We start from the raw sequence: 24690 nt of genomic DNA, 5'->3' as shown, positions 1-24690 counted from the left end.
ATTATTTATCTTAGGGACTGATAGTGATCTGGATTATATAACCAGATAGAGCAGAGATAGGATGAAAAGCCTCGTTATCTGGCTTCTCATCCTATTGACACTGAAATCTGAGAGGACAAGATTAATATGCATTAAAGAGATATTTGTTGGTTGTCTACTACATGCCAGGTAGTAAATAAGTCAGATAAAAATCCTTTCAGAAACTGAAGAAATTGGCCAGGCATGGTGGCTTATGCCTATAATCCCAGCACTTTGGGAGGCAGAGGCGGGTGGATCACCTGAGGTCAGGAGTTGAAGACTAGACTGGCCAACATGGCAAAATTCTGTCTCTACTACACACAAAAATCAACACAGAATTCTATAAATGGCAAAAATATATTTTAAAAGTAGAGACAAACATAAATGAGATAATTCATTACCCACAAAAGTATGCTACAAGAAATGTCAAAGGAAGGGCTTTAGGCATAAGAAACAGTATATTTTAACTGAATGAAAATAAAAATGCAACCTACTAAAATTTGTGGGGTGTTGCTAACACAGGACTTAGGAAGAAAGGTATAGCTTTAGATCCTATATTTGAAAGAAGAAAGGTTAAGAGTCAATGATTTAATGTTCCATCTTAATAGCTGGGCATGGTGGCGTGGTGGCGTGGTGGCGTGGTGGCATGGTGGCATGTGCCTGTAACCCTAGCTACTCGGGAGGCTGCGGCAAAAGAATGACTTGAACCCATCAGGCAGAGGTTGCAGTAAGCAGAGATCACGCCACTGCACTCCAGCCTGGGTGAGAGAATGAGACCCTCTCATAAATAATAATAATAATAATATTCCATCTTAAAAAGGTAGAAAATGAGTGAATGAATCCAAACTAAGAAACAAAAGTGAAATAATAAAGATGAACAATGAAATAAGTTAAATAAAAAACAGAAAAATGATAAAAATAATAAAGCTAAAAATTATTCTTATTCATAGGATGTATTATTAACAAGAATGATCAAGAAAAAAAAGAGAAAAACACAAATAATCAGTGTCCAAAATGAAAGTCAAGACATTAACATACGTAATACAAACATTTAAAGGATAATTAAGGGGATATTAGTTATCTAAAAAAATTAAAGTTATAAAAAAGTTCACAAAAAATAATGGAAAATCTAAATAGTCCTATATTTTTCAAAGAAAGACACACACACACACAAACACACACACACACACATACATATATATATATATATATATATATTTTTTTTTTTTTTTTTCACTCTGTCGCCCAGGCTGGAGTGCAGTGGCATGATGTTGGCTCACTGCAACTTCCACCTCACGGATTCAAGTGATTCTCCTGCCTCAGCCTCCTGAGTAGCTGGGAATACAGGCATGCACCACCATGCCCAGCTAATTTTTATATTTTTAGTAGATACCGGGTTTCACCATGTTGGCCAGGCTGGTCTCAAACCTCTGAGATCGCTGGTCTCAAACTCCTGAGATCAAGTGATCTGCCTGCCTCAGCCTCCCAAAGTGCTGGATTACAGGTGTAAGCCGCTGTACCTGGCCAAGAAATAGACTTTTAATTAGTAAAACTCTCCCAAATAGTAATCTTGAGACCCAGATGACACTTTACTGGTTAATTCTATCCAACACTTAAGAAAAAAATAGTAGAGCCTTATATAAATGCTTACAGATGACAAAAGAGAAGAAACACTTCTGAATTCATTTTGTGAGGCCAACATAAACCTGATATCAAAACTAGACAGAGATTTCAAGAAAAGAAAATTATAGACATTATAGACCAAAGTCCCTGATGAACTTAATATCTACAAATCAAATTCTGCAATTTATAAGTAATACATAATGCCTAATAGGATTTATCCCAGGAAAAAAAGCTTGGCTTTATCTTTCAAACATAAATGAATGTAAATCAGAATACAAACAAAATTAAAGAGAAAAAATATGAATATTCCACTAGATCCAAAAAGAAAAACGAAAAAAAAGCATTGATGAAATTCAACGTCTACCACAGATTTTTAAAAACCTCCTAGCAATCTCCAGGAAATAAGAGAGAACACAAACAAATGGAAGAACATTCCATCCTTGTTGACAGGAAGAATCAATATTGTGAAAATGGCCATACTGCTCAAAGTAATTTATAGATTCAATGCTATTCCCATTAAACTACCATTGACGTTCTTCAGAGAATTAGAAAAAGCTACTTTAAAATTTATATGAAGCCAAAAACGAGCCTGTATAGTTAAGACAATCCTAAGCAAAAAGAACAAAGCTGGAGGCATCATGCTACCTGACTTCAAATTATACTACAAGGCTACAGTAACCAAAACAGCATGGTACTGATACAAAAACAGACACATAGACCAATGGAATAGAAGAGATCTTAGAAGTAAGACTGCACATCTACAACCATCTAATCTTCAGCAAACCTGACAAAAACAAGCAAAGGGTAAAGGATCTCCTTATAATAAATGTGCTGAGAAAACTGGCTAGTCATATGCAGAAAATTGAAACTGGACCCCTTCCTTACACCTTATACAAAAATTAACTCAAGATGGATTAAAGACTTAAATGTAAAACCTAAAACTTTTATAAAAACTATAGAAGAAAATCTCAGCAATACCATTCAGGACATAGGCACAGGCAAAGGTTTGATGACAAAAACATCAAAATCAATTGCAACAAAAGCAAAAATTGACAAACGGTATCTAATTAAACTAAAGAGCTTCTACACAGCAAAAGGAACTATCATCAGAGTGAACAGATAACCTACAGAATGGGAGAAAATTTTTGTAATCTATCCATCTGACAAAGGTCTAATATCAGAAAGTAGGCAAAGGACATGAACAGACACTTCTCAAAAGAAGACATTTATGCAGCCAATAAACATATGAGAAAAAGCTCAATGTCACTGATCATTAGGGAAATGCAAATCAAAACCACAATGAGATACCATCTCACACCAATCAGAATGGCCATTATTAAAAAGTCAAGAAACAGATGCTGGCAAGGCTGTGGAGAAATAGGAATGCTTTTACACTGTTGGTGGGAATGTAAATTAGTGCTACCATTTTGGAAGACAGTGTGGCACTTCCTCAAGTCCCATTACTGGGTGTGTACCCAAAGGATTATAAATCATTCTATTATAAAGACACATGCATGTACACGTTCATTGCAGCACCATTCACAATAGCAAATACATGGAATCAACCCAAATGCCCATCAGTGATAGATTGGATAAAGAAAATGTGGTGCATATATACCATGGAATACTATATAGCCATAAAAAGGAATGAGATTATATCATTTGCAGAGACATGGTTGGAGCTGGAAGCCATTATCCTCAGTGAACACACACAGGAACAGAAAACCACACACCCCATGTTGTTACTTAAAAGTGGGAGCTGAACAATGAGAACACACGGACACAGGGAGAGGAACAACACACACTGGGGCCTGTCATGGGGGACAGGAGAAGGGAGAGCATTAGGATAAATAGCTAATGCATGTGGGGCTTAATACCTAGGTGATGGGGTGATAGATGCAGCAAACCACCATGGCACACATTTACCTATGTAACAAACCTGCACATCCTGCACATGTATTCTAGAACTTAAAATAAAACTTTAAAAAAAAAAAGAAAGAAAAAAACCTCCTAGCAAAAAAGGAAAATTCATTAAACTGGTAACAGGCTTCCAAGTAATCCTTCAGGAAATCTCATACTTAATGATGAACATTATACATTTCCCCTCTAAGATAAGGAACAAGTCAAGTCTGTCTACTTTTATCAATCCTATTCAAGAATGTGCTGTAAGTCCCATATAAGACAATAAGTCAAAAGAAAAAGATAAAAGGCATAAAGATGAGAAAGAAGCAAAATCTTCTGATTCACAAGTAATAGGATTGTGCATAGAATCTACAAAAGTATCATCAGACCTAATGTATGAATAAACAAGTTTACAAGACACAAGGTCAATATAAAATTATTATATATATAAATACTACAAGAGAAACATTGGAAAATGACATTAAATACTACCATTTGCATAAATATAAAAATGAAATACTTTGGAATACATCTAATGAAAGACCTTGACAATGAACAAAATATAGCCAAAAATGGCCTAAACAAAACCTAAATAAACCAATAAATAATATGAAGCTCATATACTGGAAGACTCAATATTGAAGATGACCATTCTTCCCAAAATGATACATAGCTTCAAAGAGATCCCAATCAATATTCAACCAGAGTTTTTGTAGAATTTAACAAAATGGCTCTAAGATCTATAGGGAAATATAAAGGGCCTATAATAGCTCAAGCAATTTTGGAAAACAAGAAAAAAGTTGACAGACTTATGTTACCTATTTTCAGAACTTACTATAAAGATCCAGTATTCATGACTGTTGTATTTGTAAAAGAATAGACCTATGGATGAATGAAACAATAGAAAAACCAAAAGTAGACCCACTTATACATAGTCAGCTGATTTTTATCAAAGGTGCCAAAGCAATTCGCTAGAAAAAGGAATGTGTTTCAGTAAATGGTTCTGGATACTCACAGGGGGAAAAAAATCAACATCAACACCATTTGCAAAAGTCAACTTGAAATAAGTCATAAACCTTTAGAAGCTAGAACTGTAAAGTATCAAGAAGAAAATATAGGAGATCTCTGCAACCTTTATGTAGGCAAAGATATCCTAGAAAGGACACAAAAATCTTCAAAAAAATTAATAAATGAGCCTTAAAATTAAACATTTACACTCATCAAAAGATACTATTAAGATAAGTAGGCAAGGAACCCATTTGGATAAATATTCACAATCCATATATCTGACAAAGAACTCACATGAAGAATATGTGAAAGAACTACAAATGTTCAATCAAAAAGATAACCAACTTGTAATAGTGGGCAGAAGACTTAAACACTTCACAAAAGAATTTATGCAAATAGCCAACTTATACATGAAAATGAACTCAATATAATTATTCTTCAGGGAAATAAAAATTAAAAACACCGAGATAACTGTTTCACACCCACCAGAATGACTAAAACCCAAAAGGCAAACCAAAATGTTGGTGTGGGTATGGAGTAAGTGGAATTCTCAAACACGCTGAGTGGTATAAAATATTACAAGCACTTTGAAGAACCTTTCAAAACATCACACACATAATTTATGACCAAGAACCTCACCAGTAAGTACCAAAATATTCCACTACTAAGTATTTTTATCCAAGATGAATTTTTAAGAGAGATCTTTAAGTTCACAAGATGGATTTTTAACCAAGAAAGATCTTTAAATTCATAGCACATTTGCTTATGATATTTGAATTCATACATCATATGATAGAAATGACCTAAAACAACATAAAAATCTATGAAGATTTGAAGTTATGTACAATTGATCCATGCAACAATATAGATTAATCTCAAATGTATTGTGCTGAAGAAACCAGGAACAAAATTATAATATATAATTCATTTATATGACATTCAACAACAGGCAAAACTAATGTATGGTAATAAAATCAGAAAGTAATTGCCTCTGGGAGAGGTGAATTGATGAAAAAGGCTCAAAAAAAACTTTCTAGAATCATGGAACTATTTCGTGTCAAAATTATATTTAAAGAGTCAAAGACGACTGATGTATAGGTAATTTTGAATAATGGCCTTAAAAAGGTAAGGAAGCTATTAGGACACATTTGGTATTTTACAGTTTAGAAAAATTTTTCATATTGTAATAAATTATTCCACTCATATAGAAGCAATTTAGTACTTCTTTGAAAAACAAGAAACAGCAGATGTTTGATTCACTACGTTTCCCTTATAATCCATCAACCTGTCTCTCTGTCTGTCTGTCTATCTATCTAACTCTTTGAAAGCACACATGCATTTGGGCAAATTAAAATTTAAGTAGAAGCCATGTGGAAAAACTGAACAGAAATTTTGGATAAAACAATAAATACAAAAGAGGGAAATAATTTTGAAAAAAAGGAGTATTATTTCAAAGAGCTCATAGTTGAATACTAATTAATAGAACAGAAGGAATCACTGAAGTTTTGGGTACCTAGAAAAAAACAATAAAACATATGTTTGAAGAATGTTATGAAGGCATCAATATCCTGAGAATAATCAAGGAGAGACAGACCATATATCTTTTTCAGGAAAATTGAAGAGCCACAGCACCGCACGGATCCCTTGACCATGATGGCTATGCGGTCACCCAGAACATCAGCTTCATCCATGTAGTGGGTGGTCAGTAGGATGGTACGATCAAGTTTAAAATGCTGCAGGAGATCCCAGGTGACCCTCCTTGAGACTGGGTCCATGCCAGACGTTGGCTCATCAAGTATCACTACCTGAAGACCAGGAAAACAAATCCATGACCATTGTTAAATATTTTATACTGGTACCACTATTGTCTTACCAGTCATGGAGCTTACTCTGATTTTGCTTTTTCACTTGTTCAACTAGGCTAAGATAATAAGTTTAGAGGCTAAGTGCAGTGGCTCACACCTGTAATCTCAGCACTTTGGGAGGCCAAAGTGGAGGATCACTTGAGCCCAAAAGTTAGAGCAACATAGTGAGACCCTATCTCTACAAAAAACTTAAAAAATCAGTAAAAAGTTAGCTGGGTGTGGTGGCATGTGGCTGTAGTTCCAGCTACCTGGGAGGCTGAGCAGGGAAGATTGCTTGAGTTAGGTAGGTTAAGGCTGCTTTAAGCCATGATTGTGCCACTGCACTCCAGCCTGGGTGACAGAGCAAGACCCTGTCTCAAAAAAAAGTTTAGAAAAAACTGAATTAGGAATGCTGGAATAATTTCAAACCTATGGCCATTTTATACCAACGAGATCGACAATGTCAATCCCATCTGATTTTCATTTAGGAGGTTATATTTAGAACGTTAGCTCCATAGCAGTTCTCAAATTTGTGTCAGCTGATTCTTTTAGAGTAGCTGCAGAATGCAGTGGGAATCCATATTTGGCTTTGTTTGTTTGTTTGTTTACCTTGGAGCCCCCTATAAATGCTATAATGATGGAGAGTTTGCGCTTCATTCCTCCACTCAGTGACTTTGACAATTTGTTACGCTTTTCTAGCAGGTTAAAAGTAGCCAGCATGCGGTCAATTTCAGTAGGCGTCATCTTTCCATGTACTCCTTTTATCTAGAAAAAGGAGCCAGAGTTTACTTGGTGCTTCCAACTTTACTCTTAGAAACATATTACACCAGCTTTTCTCTTACGTCATTCATGTAGTAATTTATTCCCTTTGCTTTTCTTTATGTTTAAAGAATTCATTAAAATCAATTTCGAACTTTGTAAGAATAAGAATATTCGTAGTAGCTAATCTACCTGAAGCACATGAATAGACTGGGGGAAAAGGAAACTTTCTTTTGCTTACCACAGAATAGAAATGAAGGTGTTCTGATACCGTCAAGTAATTAAACAACAGGTTCTGCTGGGGACACAAGCCCAGCGATTTCCTAATCTGGACCATCTGCTTTGAGATACTGTATCCATTAATATAGGCATTTCCACTTGTGGGAGGATAGAGACCTGGAATCAAGTAGAAAACATAACAGAAACTTAGTTTTCATAAGGGAACGTGGAAACAAACTGCTCATTAGCATATCAACTTTGAAATTTACACAGAGATGACTCATTAGCATTAGCAATATTTCACACAGAAGAAAATGCTACAAAACACTGACAGTTATTTTTGAGGTGATGAACTTAGAAGTAATTTATTTTGTAATTTCCTATTTAACTGTATGTTCTATGTTTCAATGTGTATGAATAAGTGCAAATCATTTGAGTAATAAAAACATGAGTGAGTGTCATATTACAACATGCCAGCATTGCCCATCAGCCATTTGACATTTATGAATTCTGTTTTAAGCTGTGCATTGCCTTAAGTTAAGGTGTATATGGTAAGCCCCAGGGCAACTACTAAGAAAATAACTCAAAACTATATAATGAGAAAAATTATTAAAGGAATTAAAATGTTACACACTAGAAACTATTCACTTACTGCAGGCCGGGCGCAGTGGCTCATACCTGTAATCTCAATACTTTGGGAGGCCGAGGTGGGTGGATCGCTTGAGCTCAGGAGTTTGAGACCAGCCTGGGAAACATGGCGAAACCCTGTGTCTATTAAAAATACACAAATCAGCTGGGCATGGTGGTGCGTGCCTGTAATCATGAGAATTGCTTGAACCTGGGAGGCGGAGGTTGCAGTGAGCTGAGATTGCGCCACTACATTCCAGCCTGGCAACAGAGCGAGACTCCATCTCAAAAAAAAAAAAAAAGAAAAAAAAAAGTGTATTCTGCTGAGTGGAATTTTCTATAAATGTCAATTAGATTGTTTTGAGTAACAGTGCTGTTAAGTTTTTCAGTAACTTTAATAATTTCTGTTTACTGGTTCTATCAATTGCCAGAAGAGTGGTGTTGAAGTCTCCAACTATAATTGCAAATGTGTCTATTTCTTTTTTCAAGTCTATCAGTTTTTGCTTTGAGCATTTTGATGCTCTGTTCTTTGACTGCATTCATATTAAGAATAGTTATGTTTTCTTGGTAGATTGACCTTTTTATCATTATGTAATGTCCTCTTTCCTCTTCCCCAAAATAAATACTAATTTTAAATTTTATAACAATTATTTGCAAACTTGAAAATAAAGGAGATTATTAAAGTATGTATCACAGAAATCACTAAACTGTGAACATCAAGAGGATACACAAAAGTCTCATTGCTTTATCTACAGTTTTTTTTTTTAACAGAGTGGAACACCTACCTGAGAGAATGGACAGAGTGGTGGATTTTCCTGCCCCATTATGTCCTAGAAGAACAGTGATCTGCCCCTCATATAAATTCAAAGACAAGTCATTTACAGCTACTTTGGTAGTGTTGTGCGTTTGGAATACCTATGGGAAAAATCCCACAAACACTAACTTTATCACAATCACATTGAAAGAACAAGCACTCATACCAGCTATCAAAGACACAATACATCATCAGTTATGAGAAGAAAAATCAAAGTGTAAAGGAATGAAACTATGAAAAGAAATATTTGAAGGCATAACACAAGGTTTAGAATGTCACAGTAGATATACAAACATTCCCTGAGCAATCTTATTCATTACTGCTTTCTTTTCTATTTTACTTTATGTGTATAAATTTAAGGGGTACAGGCGCCATTTTGTTACACAGATATATAGTATAGTGGTGAGGTCTGGGCTTTTAGTGTAACCATGACCCAAATAATAAACACTGCTTCAAGTGATTTTTCATCCTTCATGCATCTCCCACAATCCCACCCTTCTGAGTCTCCAATGTCTGTCATTCCACACTGTATGTCCATGTATACATATTTAGCTGTCACTAATAAGTGGGAACACGCAGAATTTGACTTTCTGTTGCTGGGTTGTTTCACTTAAGAGAGTGGTCTCCAGTTTCATCCATGTTACTGCAAAATACATGATTTCATTTTTTTTATGGCTGAGTAGTATTCCATCGTGTGTACATACCACAATTATTATTATTTTTAATTTTTAAAATTGTTTTTTGAGACAGAGTTTCACTCTTATTGCACAGGCTAGAGTGCAGTGGCACGATCTTGGCTCATAGCAACCTCCACCTCCTGGGTTCAAGAGATTCTCCTGCCTCAGCCTCCCGAGTAGCTGGGATTACAGGCATGCACCACCGTGCCCGGCTAATTTTGTATTTTTAGTAGAGACGAGGTTTCACCATGTTAGTCAGGCTGGTCTCGAACTCCTGACCTCAGGTGATCCACCCGCCTTGGCCTCCCAAAGTGCTGGGATTACAGGTGTGAGCCACTGTGCCCGGCTTATACCATAATTATTTCTTTATCCAATCATCTGTTGATCCAATGGATGACTGCTTTGTTTCAGTTTCCATCTTGAACTTATAATGCCACAATCTTCTTCAGTTAATGTCTTTGGCCCAATTTAGAGAACTGTCAATTGAAAATCACACATGGATATTTATCTCAAATTTTTTATGTGTAGACTAGTAGTGCTTCTGCTTAATACACAAGAAGGTGGAAAAAGAATCACTCCCAGTCTAGCAACAAGTAGAAGCTAAAAAATCTATGAAATTATAACTTTTCTTGAACCCATCTTAGAGGTAAGGTTTCCAGGCAACCAACCAGCCTGAAATTTAAACTTTCAAGGAGAGATGGCATATTAATATTTGCTTGTCTGGAGCAGACATGGGTACCTAGGAGCCAACTTGAGTACTTATACAAGCTAGTAAGAAGATTTAGGTTAGATTTTTTTTTTTTTTTAAATGAGGTGAAAACAGTCTAAGAAACACAATACTTAAATGGAAGAGTTGGGATTCAAGCCCATATCATTAAGAATTAAAGCATATTTTCCTTCTAACACAACCTATAGATGGTGAATAAAGGCAAACATCTTGTGTAATAGAAAAAAATACTATTGGGCTGGGTGTGGTGGTTCATGCCTGTAATCCCAGCACTTTAGGAGACCGAGGCAGGTGGCTCACGAGGTCAGGAGATCGAGACCATCCTGGCCAACATGGTGAAACCCCGTCTCTACTAAAAATACAAAAATTAGCCAAGTGTGGTGGCGGGCACTTGTAGTCCCAGCTACTCAGGAGGCTGAGGCACGAGAATTGCTTGAACCCAGGAGGCGGAGGTTAGAGTGAGCTGAGATCACACCACTGCACTCCAGCCTGGCAACAGTGAGACTCTGTCTCAAGAAAACAAAAAAACAACAAAAAAAAACCTATTTAAGTTTTTAAAAATCCCAAATGGTGGTAGGCATTTTCTCCCTAGGTGTCTTATACTGTCTTCTCCACAGACTTAAGCATCAGGCCTGCAACTGCTTATTTGAAATCTCTACTTGGATGAATGTCTGAAGTTCCTATATCCAAAAGTAAGCTCTTAATTTCCCAAACTTTCATTTAAAAACCAACAATAAACTAATCAAACTGTGACTTTTCCCCAGTATCTCCAATATTCATAACTGGTCAACTAACTCCCCATTTCCTCAAGCCACTAAACCAACAGCCACATTAGTTTCTTCCTTTTCCCTCAATCCCACATCTAACCTATACATAAGTCTTCAGTTATAACCTTAAAACACATTTTGCATCTTTTTTTTTTTTTTTTTTTGACAGAGTCTCACTCTGTCACCTAGGCTGGAATGCAGTGGTGCGGTCTCGGTTCACTGCAACTCCACCTCCCAGGTTCAAACAATTTTCCTGCCTTAGCCTCCTGAGATTACGGGTACCTGCCACCACACCCGGTTAATTTTTGTAATTTTAGTATAGACGGGGTTTCACCATGTTGACCAGGCTGATCTCGAACTCCTGACCTCAAGTGATCACCCGCCTCGGCCTCCCAAAGTGCTGGGATGACAGGTGTAAGCTACCATACCTGGCCTGTTTTGAATCTTTATACTGCGATCTCCAGTGCCACCAGCCTAGTCCATGGTGCCATCATATCCTACCTGAGCTACTATCAAAACCTCCAATTTGTCTTCTTGTTTCCACTCACCGTCCTCACAACAGCCAGAATGGTCCTGCCTGTCCAATTGTACACTGGCACCACTTCTGATTCAAAACATAATCAACATGTGAAGCGCTTTCCAACCCAAGGGTTTTGATTTTTTTCTATTTGAATTTTTTGTTCCTAGTTTTTTTTTTGTTTTTTTTTTTTTTCTTCCTGGAGAGGGGGATGGAGTCTTGCTCTGTCATCTGGGCTGGAGTGCAGTGGCGTGATCTTGGCTCGCTGTAACCTCCGCCCCGCCGGGTTCAAGCAATTCTCCTGCCTCAGTCTCACAAGTGGCTGGGATTACAGGCGCCTGCCACCACGCCTGGCTAATTTTGTATTTTATTAGAGATGGAGTTTCACTATATTGGTTAGGCTGGTCTTGAACTCCTGACCTCAGGTAATTCACCCGCCTTGGGCTCCCAAAGTGTTGGGATTACAGGCGTGAGCCACCCACCGCACCTGGCCTGTTCCTAGCTTTTCAACCATCTGGTTCATTCTCATCTAGTATCAGCTCCAAGGGTGCTGTTTCAGGTTTGGGTTTCCAGGAAACAGTTCTCAATTAGAAGATTAGAATGTAGTATGAACGTTGTCCAAATCAAAATGAGGTCACTTGTGTTAAACAACAACAACAACAACAAAAACAAACAAACAAACAAAAAAACACCTTAATAAATACATCTAGGGAAGGCCATGAAGAGAGAGTTCTCATGTACAAATGCCTAATAACAAAGGCTATCACAAAAGGCTCTGCAGAAACCACAACCTGGCAGCCGGGCACAGTGGCTCACACCTGTAACCCCAGCACTTTAGGAGGCTGAGGCAGGTGGATCACCTGAGGTTAGGAGTTTGAGACCATCCTGGCCAACATGGCGAAACCTTGTCTTTACTAAAAATCCAAGAACTAGCCAGGCATGGTGGCATATGCCTGTAATTTCAGCTACTCTGGAGGCTGAGACAAGAGAATTGCTTGAACCTAGGAGGCAGAGTTTGCAATAAGCCAAGATCACACCACTATACTCTAGCCAGGGAAATAGAGGGAGACTCTGTCTCAAAAAAAAAAAAAAAAAAAAAAAAAAAAAAAAAAAAAAAAGAAAGAAAGAAAAGAAAAGAAAAAAAGAAACCACAACCTTGCATAAAGGCCATTGCAGTCCTACACAAAAAATGTTTCTGTAAAGACATCTGCCCAGCAACTGCCTATCTGACCTCAGACTGGCACCATGCTTGTTATTAATCCTTGTAGCCAAAAGTAATTATCTGAAGCAATCACATAATCCTCTTAATTCTCCTTTAAAAATCTTTATAATTCTTTGCTTCCATGAATATATATATATATACAATTTACCAAAACACATGAATGCTCTATTTCCAAGTAAATACCATTTTCTTTTAGAGAGCCTCTCTCTGTTATTGATATAAATGGTGTCAGAAGTGGGATCAAAGTGAGCTCACCTCAGAAGAATCAGCAGCCCCTAGAATCAAATGTGGTACAACTGAGGACTCTACATTCTCTGCTTCCATGAGTTACTTTTTATGCCCCAGTGAATCTCTTCTCAGATTCTCATCCTCCCTCACTTTGGTGAGTGGTTTATGACTTCATATGGGGTTTGTTTTGGTTGTAAGGCCACCTTAGTAAAGAACCTTATCTCTCTCCTAGAATGATAAGACTTTCTTTTATGACAAGTCCTTTCTGGTATAAAGACAACTACCCTTCTGGTTTGAGTATCCTGGATTCTACATAATTTATATCCTGTGTCTGAGGCATGTATTTCTGGTGAATTCACATGGCCTGCATGCCTAGTTTAATATTTTGTTTGGTCTGCATGCCTGGGTTAAAGTTTTTGTGAACACTCTGATTTTGGTTTCATTTTGGCTTGCTTATGTGCATTTTTAAATGATTTGGCTCTTTCCCCTTGCTTGCTTCTAAAAATATTCTCAGAGTAAGAAAACATTCTAATGGTAGACGAAGATTCTAAAAGCCACTAGGATGGTCACTACCATCTAAAACACCAGTCTACACTCCTGACATTTGCTGACAGGATTAATGGGATTATCTTTGCTCTCAAGAGATTAATAAGAACAAAATGGGATTCTCAAACATGAAGGAATGTTAGGTTTTCTGGGATTTGAGCCACCATTATGGGCCATTTTGGAGCACATTTTTAAACCAATGGGAAAATTATGTTTAAAACATTCACAGCTGAAATGGTCATTCTCAAACTCTTTCAAAAACTTCTAACTATAGAGTTGACATGTAGAGCCTTCTAAGTCCTCTATGATTTTTCCAGCCTACTCTGAATCTGCTGACTTTTCTACTGATGCTGAAATAAAACTCATTGCTTACAGCATTCCAGCCAAGAATAAAAAAGTCTTAAAGGGCTTTCAAATTAATGGCTTGACAAATTACAGCAACCTGAACATTTTTCAGAAATGTCCATTTAGGATTGCCTGGCTAACAATCACTTATAGTGATGGGACAGTTAATTGAAGGATTATTAGTCCACAAGAAAAAGAACTAGGTAAATGTTCATAAAAGTTAGGCTTCCAGATCAGACGAGTCAAAATCTTGAGCTGAGATCAACATTATAAGGTATCTCTCTCCAACATAAACATTTTGCTTTGGCTACGAGGCAGGGCAAAAAAAGCCAAAAAAGAAACCTCCTCGAATGCTTCCCTACCTTCATTGACTAGTAAGCAAACCAGGCCAGCACACAAGAGAGGAGATTTGTTACTAAAAACGCAAGTCTACTTGGAGATTTTGTTGTCTTATACAATTTAGCCAGTCCTAGCTAAACATAAGCATTGGAATACTTAATCCTAAACTTATTCAAAACTGAAAAAAGAAAAGGACTGTTTCGTTTGTTTTTTAAAAAGTCAAACTGCTATGAAAGCTACTTTACCAAAAATTTTGGTCCACAGTCTTAATTAGAGAAAGTACCTAGCAGAGAAAATAAAGTTTAGTCATGTAAACAAGTCTCATTTTGTCAGAAATATAATTTGGATCTAACTCTCCTTTATAAATTTGTGAGTTTGTATTACTCTCCCAAGACTAAAATTCTAAAATAAAAGCTACAGCGTCTTTGTGTGTGTGTACATATGTGTGTGTTTAGGTATGTTTCCACATATGTACATGTTTTATTTTATGTGTTGTGTCTACATGTAAAGTCTGGCCAAAACTCCCTTAAGAAATTCTCTTCAGATTAACTTAGAGGAGCACTCATATAAAATATACAGTAATTAACTCAAATTCCTTTTAGTTCATGTGACTTATGTATATCTTTAACAAATAAGCTGGCTTTAACATCATTGGTAAAATAAAAATAGAAATGTCTTCAAAATTGTCACACTACAGAAGGTTCTTTACTTTTTTGGTAACTGACCTAAAACACAGTATTTTTTGTTTTATCAAGGTAATTTCCTACGTTATCTTTATGAGATTTCTTTTTGCTTACTCAGGTTTGAAAGCATTAAGTTTTGTATACCCATATAACTTTAAGTTAATTTTACTTTTTACAATTTATTTTTAATTTTCATAGGTGCATAATCATTGTATATATTATGGGGTGCATATGATATTTTGCTAGAAGCATACAGTTTGTAATGATCAAAACTGGGTAACTGGGATATCCATCATCTCAAACATTTATTATTATTCCTTTGTATTGGGAAAAGTCCAGGCTGAGCATGGTGGCTCACACCCATAATCCCAGCACTTTGGGAGGCCAAAGCGGGCGGATCACCTGAGGTCAGGAGATCGAGACCAAACTGGCCAACATGGTGAAACCCTGTCACTACTAAAAATACAAAAATTAGCCGGCCATGTTGACATGTGCCTGTAATCCCAGCTGTTTGGGAGGCTGAGACAGGATAATTGCTTGAACCAGGGAGGCAGAGGTTACAGCGCGCCAAGATCATGCCACTGCACTCTAGCCTGGGTGACATAGTGAAATTCTGTCTCAAAAAAAAAAAAAAGAAGTCTAAACCTTCTCTCCTATTTTAAAATATGCAGTAAATTATTACTAACTGTAGTTGCCTTATTGTGCCATCAAACACTTTCTATCTAATTGCATTTTTGTACTCGTCAAGAAACCCCCTTTTATGCCCTACTCTGCACTACCCTTTCTAGTCAGTGGTCACCACCACTCTATTCTCTACTTTCACGAAATGAATTATTTTAGCTCCACATATGAATGAGAACGTGCAATGTTTGTCTTTCTGTGCCTGGTTTATTTCACTTAACATAATGTCCCCAGTTCCATCCATGTTGCTGCAAATGACTTGATTTCATTCTTTTTTGTGGCTCAGTAATCTTCCACTGTGTATATACACCACATTTTCTTTACACATTCATCTCCTGATGGACATTTAGGTTGATTCCATATCTTGGTTAGTGTGAGTTATGCTACAATAAACATGAGCGTGCAGATAGATCTTTGATACATTGACTTCCTTTCTTTTGGATACATATCTAGCAGTGGGATTGCTGGATCATATGATGGTTCTATTTTTAGGTTTATGAGCAACCCCTGTACCATTTTCCAGCATGGCTGTACTAATTTACATTCCCACCAATAGTACACAAGGGTTTCCCTTTCTCTCCATCCTCACCAGCATTTATTATTTTCTGTCTTTTTTATAATATCAGTTTAGCTGGGTTGAGATAATATCTCTTTGGGGTTTTGATTTGCATTTTCCTGATGATTAGCTGCATTGACAGGTTTTTCATATACCTGTTGGCCCTTTGTATTACTTCTTTTGAGAAATGCCTATTTGGATCTCTTGCCTATTTTTAAATTGGATTTTTTTTTTTTTTTTTTTTTTGCTAGTGAGTTGTTTCAGTTCCTTTTATATTTTGGCTATTAATCCCTTGTTGGATGAATAGTTTGCAATATTTTCTCCCAGTCTGTAAACTGTGTCTTCCCTTTGTTGATTGTTTCCTTCCTTCACTGTGCAGAAGCTTTTTTTTTTTTTTTTGAGATGCAGTCTCACTCTGTCGCCCTGGCTGGAGTACAGTGGCGCAATCTCAGCTCACTGCAACCTCCGCCTCTCGGGTTCAAGTGATTCTTCGGCCTCTGCCTCCTGAGTAGCTGGGACTACAGGCACACGCCACCACGCCCGACTAATTTTTGTATTTTTAGTAGAGACAGGGTTTTACCGTATTGGCCAGGCTGGTCTCAAACTCCTGACCTCGTGATCTTCCTGCCTCGGCCTCCCAAAGTCCTGGGATTACAGGCGTGAGCCACCATGCCTGGCCAGAAGCTTTTAAGCCTGACACAATTCCATTTGCCAATTTTTGCTTTGATGTCTGTGCTTTAGAGGTCTTATTCAAGAAATCTTTGGCCAGATGCAAGATGAATAGCCAGTCCATGTCCTTTCAGATTATATTAGGCCAGACGGCCAAAGAATCTTTACAGCTGTGGACACAAGTAAATATATATTGGTGTTCATTTCAAATGAATACAAAAATCTCTGATCTGATAGTGATGGAAAGAGAGATGTTCCAAATCAATGGTCTCACATTATGTCCATAGGTTGTGTTAATCTCCTGCCACAGGCAAATGATACTAGACACAGCTGCAACTGAGTCAACTATTTACTTGAGTTTGTGGTAGATCCACTGTCATCCCACAGCATTCATCTGGGTGGATTTTTGCACGAACCAGAGTGGTAACTTAAATGGTAATGTGACCAGAGATCACTACTAATACATTCTTTTTCTTTGAGACAGAGTCTTGCTCTGTCACCCAGGCTGGAATGCAGTGGCGCCATCTTGGCTCATTGCAACCACTGCCTCCCAGGTTCAAGTGATTCTCCTGCCTTAGCCTCCCGAGTAGCTGGGACTACAGGAGCGTGCCACCAAGCCTGGCTAATTTTTGGATTTTTAGTAGAGATGGGGTTTCACTGTGTTAGTCAGGATGGTTTTGATCTCCTGACCTTGAGATCCACCTGCCTCAACCTCCCAAAGTGTTAGGATTACAGGCATGAGCCACCACGCCCAGCCTCTAGTAATACATTCTTGAAAGGTGGTTCTAATATCTGCCACTTCCCCAGAATGTAACAATGCTTTTGATTTACCATCTTGGCTAGTGGAGGTAGGTAGTTTCAAAGGATTCAACTTGATTTGACCCTGTAGGGGCAGCTCTTCTCTAGAGGCCATGGGGCCAATGTAAGGGTTACACCAGCTACAAAGTATGTCGTTTCCAATTGTACATGTGACAGCTGTGGAGATGCCCACTGGGTGTGTCCACGGTCCCAGTGTACCTACTGTAAGCCAGACAAGGACCAGGATTTCATTTATTACCTAGCCTGCACATACCCCTGGTTAAACAAGGGGACTATGAGGACACTTTGCATCTCTGAGTATTACCTAGACAAATAGCTATAGGTCCTTTTGCAGAAAGACTTGGGTAATCATTATCATGTGCCTTTGCCTTAGTTTTGCAGTCTGCTTCCACTTAGCAATCAAGCCCCTCCTCCAGTCAATAGGTGTCAGCTCTGAAAACTGAAAAGGATGGAGGAGACCATTAATTACTACTGGGTGCCTTGCCTCCAGCTCCTAATGATTCATTCATCCACACTTCTGGTTGTATGGTTTGAGCAATGCCCTCGCTGGCTGCCCATCTATCTTGCCTCCAGGAAATTGTGTTTTATTAACCATCATTTGTAGATCAAGTGCCCCAGACTGTCACTCCAAACTTGTCACTTATTAGGAAAATTGTTCATGCCTGTGCCACACCCTGATCGCGATTATTTTTGAATCATATCTCCGTTGTTATCAGTGAGTCCAGTTCTGCAATAATATCTCCTATTGGCAACAGTTCCCAATGATGCTGGTGTTCCTCTTATTAGCACATTTCTTAATGCTTCGATAAATGCTCTCTGGGTCCACTTGCAAAACAGTCATATAGTAGATTCATTGGATGGGACTGATTCAGGGTTTCTCTGAGGTTGCAGTCAAGGTATTAACTTGGACTGTAGTCACCTGAAGCTTGACAGAAGCCAAGACATCCACTTCCAAGGGGACTCACTCACACAGCTGGGAAGCTGGTACTGGTTATATTGGAAAGCCTTGGTTCTTGTCCACAGAAGCAAGTCCACAGGGCAGCTTGAAAGACATGGTGGCTTACTTAAGGGCAAGCAACTGAAGACCAAAGTAAAATTCACAATACCTGCTATGAACTGGTTTTGGAAAGCATGTATTTTCACTTCCATTGTATTATACAGATCACACAGGAGAGGACTGGACAAGGGTGTGAATATCAGGAGGTGAGGATCACTGGGGAACATCGTGAAGCCTGCCAACTGTAGTCTACCCTCCGCTTCCAGTGATTCATATTCCTCCCATGTGCAAAATACCTTCACCTGCTCCCAATTCCACAATCCTTTATAGCATCGACTCAAAGTCCTGGTAAAGCAAACCCGCACAGATTATGAATTTAAGCTTTTCTAGAGCTCTCTTATTCTTTTGATTAAGTTTGGGGCTTAGTTCTCAGTTTTTTTCTTTTCTTTGGCTACTGCGGATGAGAATCTCTTTATATGTTTCCTGGGAGGCTCACTAGATTTTATAACACCTAGCCTCTGATGGTTAATCGTAAACAATGTCCATGTATCCGTTCTCCCCCAGCAATACCTATCCAATTCTATAGTCCATGTAACTACTACTAATCCCATATTTTTCAAATGCTTGATGGATGTCACTAACTGATACATTTATTTCCCCTGGTATATCATCCCAATTCACCACATATGAACACTGTACTGCTAACTTGTACCACAGTCTACCACTTATCTTATCATTTACTTTCTCTGGCAACTCTGGGTATCAGTAATCACTAACTGGTTCCCTGGGAAGTAAACTGTAAGATGAAAATTGGCATCCAGGAAGTTTATATAAGAGAAATTAGCATGCAGGAGTGTGTGGGCCCAACACCTGTGTGAAGAAAGGAAGGATACCAATTTGAGAGAGAGAATAGTAGGGCTACAGTACATACAGTGACAACAAGGTCAACCACACAAGGAGTTCTGCAGCTTGGATGACCATTCAGAGCTGACTGGAGCTGGAGGAAAAAGCTAGGCCTTAATATCCCCACCTTGAGCAGTCACTGGATGTAGGCTATTCCAGGAAAACGAGCCTAATTTGGGATGAGGTGGCTCTGTTCAACTGAGGTTATATTGTTGGAGAGGGTCGTAGCATCCACAATGGCCATATTTTCAGAGATGCTTCATTAACATAACTTGTCATTAACATAACATAACTTATTAGAAATGTTCCTTCTGTCCATCCTTCTCTCAATTAATAGATCATCGCTCTATTTATTTTCCTAATGGCATATACTGTGTGCTACAATTATCTTATTTTTCATTCAATTGTTAAGCACTTTTATCCACACTAAAATATAAGTTGTAGTTTATAGGATCCTTTCCTTACACCATATACAAAAATCAACTCTGGCAGAGATTTCATGAAGATGTCAAAAGCAATTGCAACCAAAGCAAAAATTGACAAGTGAGATCTAATGAAACGAAAGAGCTTCTGCACAGCAAAAGAAACTATCAACACAGTAAACAGACAACCCACAGAATAGGAGAAAAAGTTTGCAAACTATACATCTGACAAAGTCTAATATCCAGCATCTATAAGGAACTTAAACAGTTTACAAGTAAAAAAAATCCCATTAAAAAGTCAACAAAGGACATGAACAGAGACTTTTCAAAAGAAGACATACACGTGGCCAAGAAGTATATGAAAAAAAGCTCAATACTGCTGATCATTAGAGAAATGCAAATCAAAACTACTGCAAATCAAAACTACTCATATCTGTCAGAATAACTATTATTAAAAAGTCGGCCGGGCGCGGTGGCTCACGCCTGTAATCCTAGCACTTTGGGAGGCTGAGACGGGCGGATCACAAGGTCAGGAGATCGAGACCATCCTGGCTAACACAGTGAAACCCCGTCTCTACTAAAAATACAAAAAATTAGCCGGGCGTGGTGACAGGCGCCTGTAGTCCCAGCTTCTCGGGAGGCTGAGGCAGGAGAATGGCGTGAACCCAGGAGACGGAACTTGCAGTGAGCTGAGATCCCGCCACTGCACTCCAGCCTGGGTAACAGAGCAAAGATTCTGTCTCAAAAAAATAAAAAAATAAAAAAAGTCAAAAAGTAACATACTGGTGAGGTTGCAGAGAAAAGGGAATGCTTATACACTGTTAGGGGAGTGTAAATTAGTTCAACCATTGTGGAAAGCAGTGTGGCAATTCCTCAAAGAGCTAAAAGCAGAACTACCATTCGAGCCAGCAATCCCATTACTGGGTATATACCCAAAGGAACAGAAATTGTTCTGTCATAAAGACACATGCACATGTACATTCACTGCAGCACCATTCACAATAGCAAAGACATGCAATAAGCCTAAATGCCCATCAATGGTAAACTGAATAAAGAAAACGTGGTACATATACACCATGGAATACTATGCAGCCACAGAAAAGAACGAGATCATTTCCTTTGCAGGAACATGAATGGAACTGGAGGCCATCATCTTTAGCAAACTAACACAGGAACAGAAAAACAAATACCGCATGTTCTCACTTAAGAGTGGGAGCTAAATGATGAGAATACATGGACACAAAGAGGGGAACAACAGGCACTGGGACCTCCCAGAGGGTAGAGGTTGGGAGAAGGGAGGGGAGCAGAAAAAATAACTATTGGGTACTAGGCTTAGTGTCACCTGGGTGACAAAATAATCTGGACATCAAACCATTATGACCTGAGTTTTTTGATATAACAAACCTTCACATGTACCCCTGAACATAAAATAAATGTTAAAGAAAAAACAAAATCTAATTATATTCTGGAGGGAGGAGAAAATGACACTTTTGATTATATACTATATATATTTTATCTTTCTCAAAGGAAGTAAACATGATGGCTATGACCTGTTATTAACATCTAATTTTTATTTTGTATTTCCAGTAACCAGCATTTACAATGAACTGTAAACTAAGCTTCAGTTTCATCAAGAATAAAAGATCTTTGAAACAGTACCTTGCACAAATGTTTGATCTGGATACCTGCTCTCAAATCCGTTGGTTCAGCTTCAAAATACTTGCTTTGCATTTGCTCATAAAATTGACTTACTTCAGTTTTTTTCTCAGGTGATTCCACAAACCAGTAAGAGCGCTATGAAGGGAAGAAAAGTACAATCACTGCCATGGCACGGAAAGGCAGTATTAAACAATACTTTGGTCTGTTAGCTTTTGTACTGAGAAGGATTGCACAAAATTTCTTGAAATTAAAATTTTGGAGCTAATTGGCTAGTGTCTGAACACCCTGGGCATAAAACACGGACCATCCTTTTTTTTTTCTTTTTTTTTTTTTTTTGAGACAGAGTCTTGCTTTGCTGCTCAGGCTGGAGTGCAATGGCGCAATCTCGGCTCACTGCAACCTCCACCTCCTGGGTTCAAGCAATTCTCCTGCCTCAGCCTCCCGAGTAGCTGGGACTGCAGGTGTGCACCACCACACCTGGCTAATTTTTGCATTTTTAGTAGAGACGTGGTTTTGCCATGTTGGCCAGACCAGTCTTGAATTCCTGACCTCAGGTGATCCGCCCTCCTTGGTCTCCCAAAGCGCTGGGATTACAGGCATGAGCCGCGGTGCCCAGCCGAAAAGCAGACTACTCTATTAAAATTGTAAGGGGCCGGGTGCGGTGGCCCAGGCCTGTAATCCCAGCACTTTGGGAGGCCGAGGCGGGTGGATCATGAGGTCAAATCGAGACCATCCTGGCCAACACGGTGAAACCCCGTCTCTAATAAATATCCAAAAACAAAACAAAACAAAACAAAACAAAAGGCCGGGTGCAGTGTCTCATGCCTGAGGTCCCAGCTACTCAGGAGGCTGAGGCAGAAGAATGGCATGAACGCGGGAGGCGGAGCTTGCAGTGAGCCGAGATCGCGCCACTGCACTGCACTCCAGCCTGAGTGACAAGAGTGAGACTCCATCTCAAAAAAAAAAAAAAGAAAAGAAAAAAATCTTAAGGAAGACAAAAGAAAATCACTGAGAGATGAGCCCATAGCAAACAGTATTATATTACTCTATTGGATCTTCTTTTCTGAGCGATACAGAAGTGAAAGATAATATGAAAAAATACTGAGAAGAGAGGTCAGAATGCAAATGCTCCCCCTTTTTCTGTGATTCTGACTCTAGGAGATCTGACCTAACCAAGGAAATAATGCAGGTGGTGTGCGCCCAGACATAACTAACCTCTCCTAGCATATAAAGACCCACCATATATTAATTAATTAATTAATTTTTTTTTTTGAGATGGAGTTTCGCTCTTTTTGTGCAGGCCGGAGTGCAATGGTGTGATCTCGGTTCACTGCCACCTCCACCTCCACCTCCACCTCCTGGGTTCAAGCAATTCTCCTGCCTCAGACTCCCGAGTAGCTGGGATTACAGGCACCCGCTACCATGCCCAGCTAATTTTTGGAGTTTTGTAGAGATGGAGTTTTGCCATGTTGGTCAGGCTGGTCTCAAACTCCTGACCTCAGGAGATCCACCCACCTTGGCCTTCCAAAGTACTGGGATTACAGGCGGGAGTCACTGTATTGGCCTCATCATATATTAATTTCTTTATGCCAGAGTTTAATCCTTTATAAAACATTTTCCTATAAAAGTGATAGATGACTCATAATTTGTAAAGTTTGAGGTCTCAAGTTTTTTTTTTTTTTTTTTTGTTTTTTGAGATGGAGTGTCGCTCTGTCACCCCAGCTGGAGTGCAACAGCACAATCTTGGCTCACTGCAACCTCTGCCTTCCGGGTTCAAGCGATTCTCCTGCCTTAGGCTTCAGAGTAGCTGGGAGTACAGGCACACCACCACGCCTGGCTAATTCTTTGTATTTTTAGTAGAGACAGGGTTTCACCACGTTGGCCAGGATGGTCTCGAACTCCCAACCTCAGGGGACCCACCTACCTCAGCCTCCCAAAGTGCTGGGATTACCAGCGTGAGCTACCGTGCCCAGCCGGTCACAAGCTATCATCTACCACTATTTACGTTTACTGGAGGGCTTAGAGGGGATTAGGATATGGCTAGTGAATTAGTATGGCTGGAGTGTAAATGAAAATGGTTCTTCCACCTGACCTACTGATTCTATTACAGACAGTGCTTTTATAAATATCATAAATGAAGTTCATAAGGATGGTGCCTCTATCAATAACAGAAGAATTATAACTTACCTGTAAGAAAAAGTTCCATGGCTTGGGCACACCATAGCTTCCTGGAAAGACAGCTTCTATATACCAGGCCACAAGGCTATACAAGAAAGCATCAAATAAAAACATTCCCAGCACATGGGCAAAATAAAAGTTATCCAGTGTAGTTGATGAGAAGATGTTACTCCATTTAAGTCCAACTCCTAAGACATAACAGCAGAGGATGAATTTGGTGCCAACTGAGGTTAAAACAGTTATTTATCTATATCAAATTAAATACTTAAGAAAATAATTGTGTTGATGCTTTCTGGAGATCCCTACTACAGTCAGTCACTTTCTTGCACCCTTAGAATTTAGGTTGCCCCTGAGGGCATCTCAGTAACTAATCAGGTAATATGCTCCCCATTATACCCCAAACAAGCAAATAACTGGAAAAGACTGAAACAAAAATAAAATGTAGCTGTGTGTGGTGGCTCACACCTGTAATTTCAACACTTTGGGAGGCTTAGGCGGGCAGATCACCTGAGGTCAGGAGTTCGAGACCAGCCTGGCTAACGTGGTGAAACCCCGTTTCTACTTAAAACGCAAACATTAGCTGAGCATGGTGGCAGGTGCCTGTAATCCCAGCTGCTCGGGAGACTGAGGCAGGAGAATCGCTTGAACCTGGGAGGCAGAGGTTGCAGTGAGCTGAGATCACACCACTGTACCCCAGCCTGGGCCATAGAACAAGACTGTCTCAAAAAAAAAAAAAAAAAAAAATTATATATGTAAGAAAAAGTTCCATGTCTGGGGCACACCATAGCTTCCTACAAAGGCAGCTTCTATATACAAGGCTATACAAGAAAGCATTAAATAAAAACATTCCCAGCACATAGGCAAAAAAAAAAAAAATTTTTTTGTTACATATATAAAAGTCAGGAAAATAGGGTTTAACAAAAATAAGCAGGCTTATGGGT

The 24690-nt window shown here is 38.7% G+C and overlaps 1 protein-coding gene across 1 annotated transcript in view; it reads right to left on the bottom strand.

Moving 5' to 3' along the window:
• ABCA15 (ATP binding cassette subfamily A member 15) overlaps positions 1-24690 on the bottom strand; it is a 178540-nt gene that overhangs the window by 82414 nt on the left and 71436 nt on the right. The window contains exons 10-15 of the mRNA XM_028841598.2: positions 23759-23937; positions 21572-21706; positions 8786-8915; positions 7396-7550; positions 7005-7160; positions 6146-6356 (exon numbers count right to left, since the gene is read on the bottom strand). Of these exons, the coding sequence (XP_028697431.2) occupies positions 6146-6356; positions 7005-7160; positions 7396-7550; positions 8786-8915; positions 21572-21706; positions 23759-23937 (966 nt within the window). The remainder of the gene's footprint in view (positions 1-6145; positions 6357-7004; positions 7161-7395; positions 7551-8785; positions 8916-21571; positions 21707-23758; positions 23938-24690) is intronic.

The sequence above is a fragment of the Macaca mulatta genome, chromosome 20 (assembly GCF_049350105.2).
Source record: "Macaca mulatta isolate MMU2019108-1 chromosome 20, T2T-MMU8v2.0, whole genome shotgun sequence".
Taxonomy (NCBI): domain Eukaryota; kingdom Metazoa; phylum Chordata; class Mammalia; order Primates; family Cercopithecidae; genus Macaca; species Macaca mulatta.
Note: the sequence above shows the minus strand (reverse complement) of the source record. Positions and strands in the feature narration are given on the sequence as shown.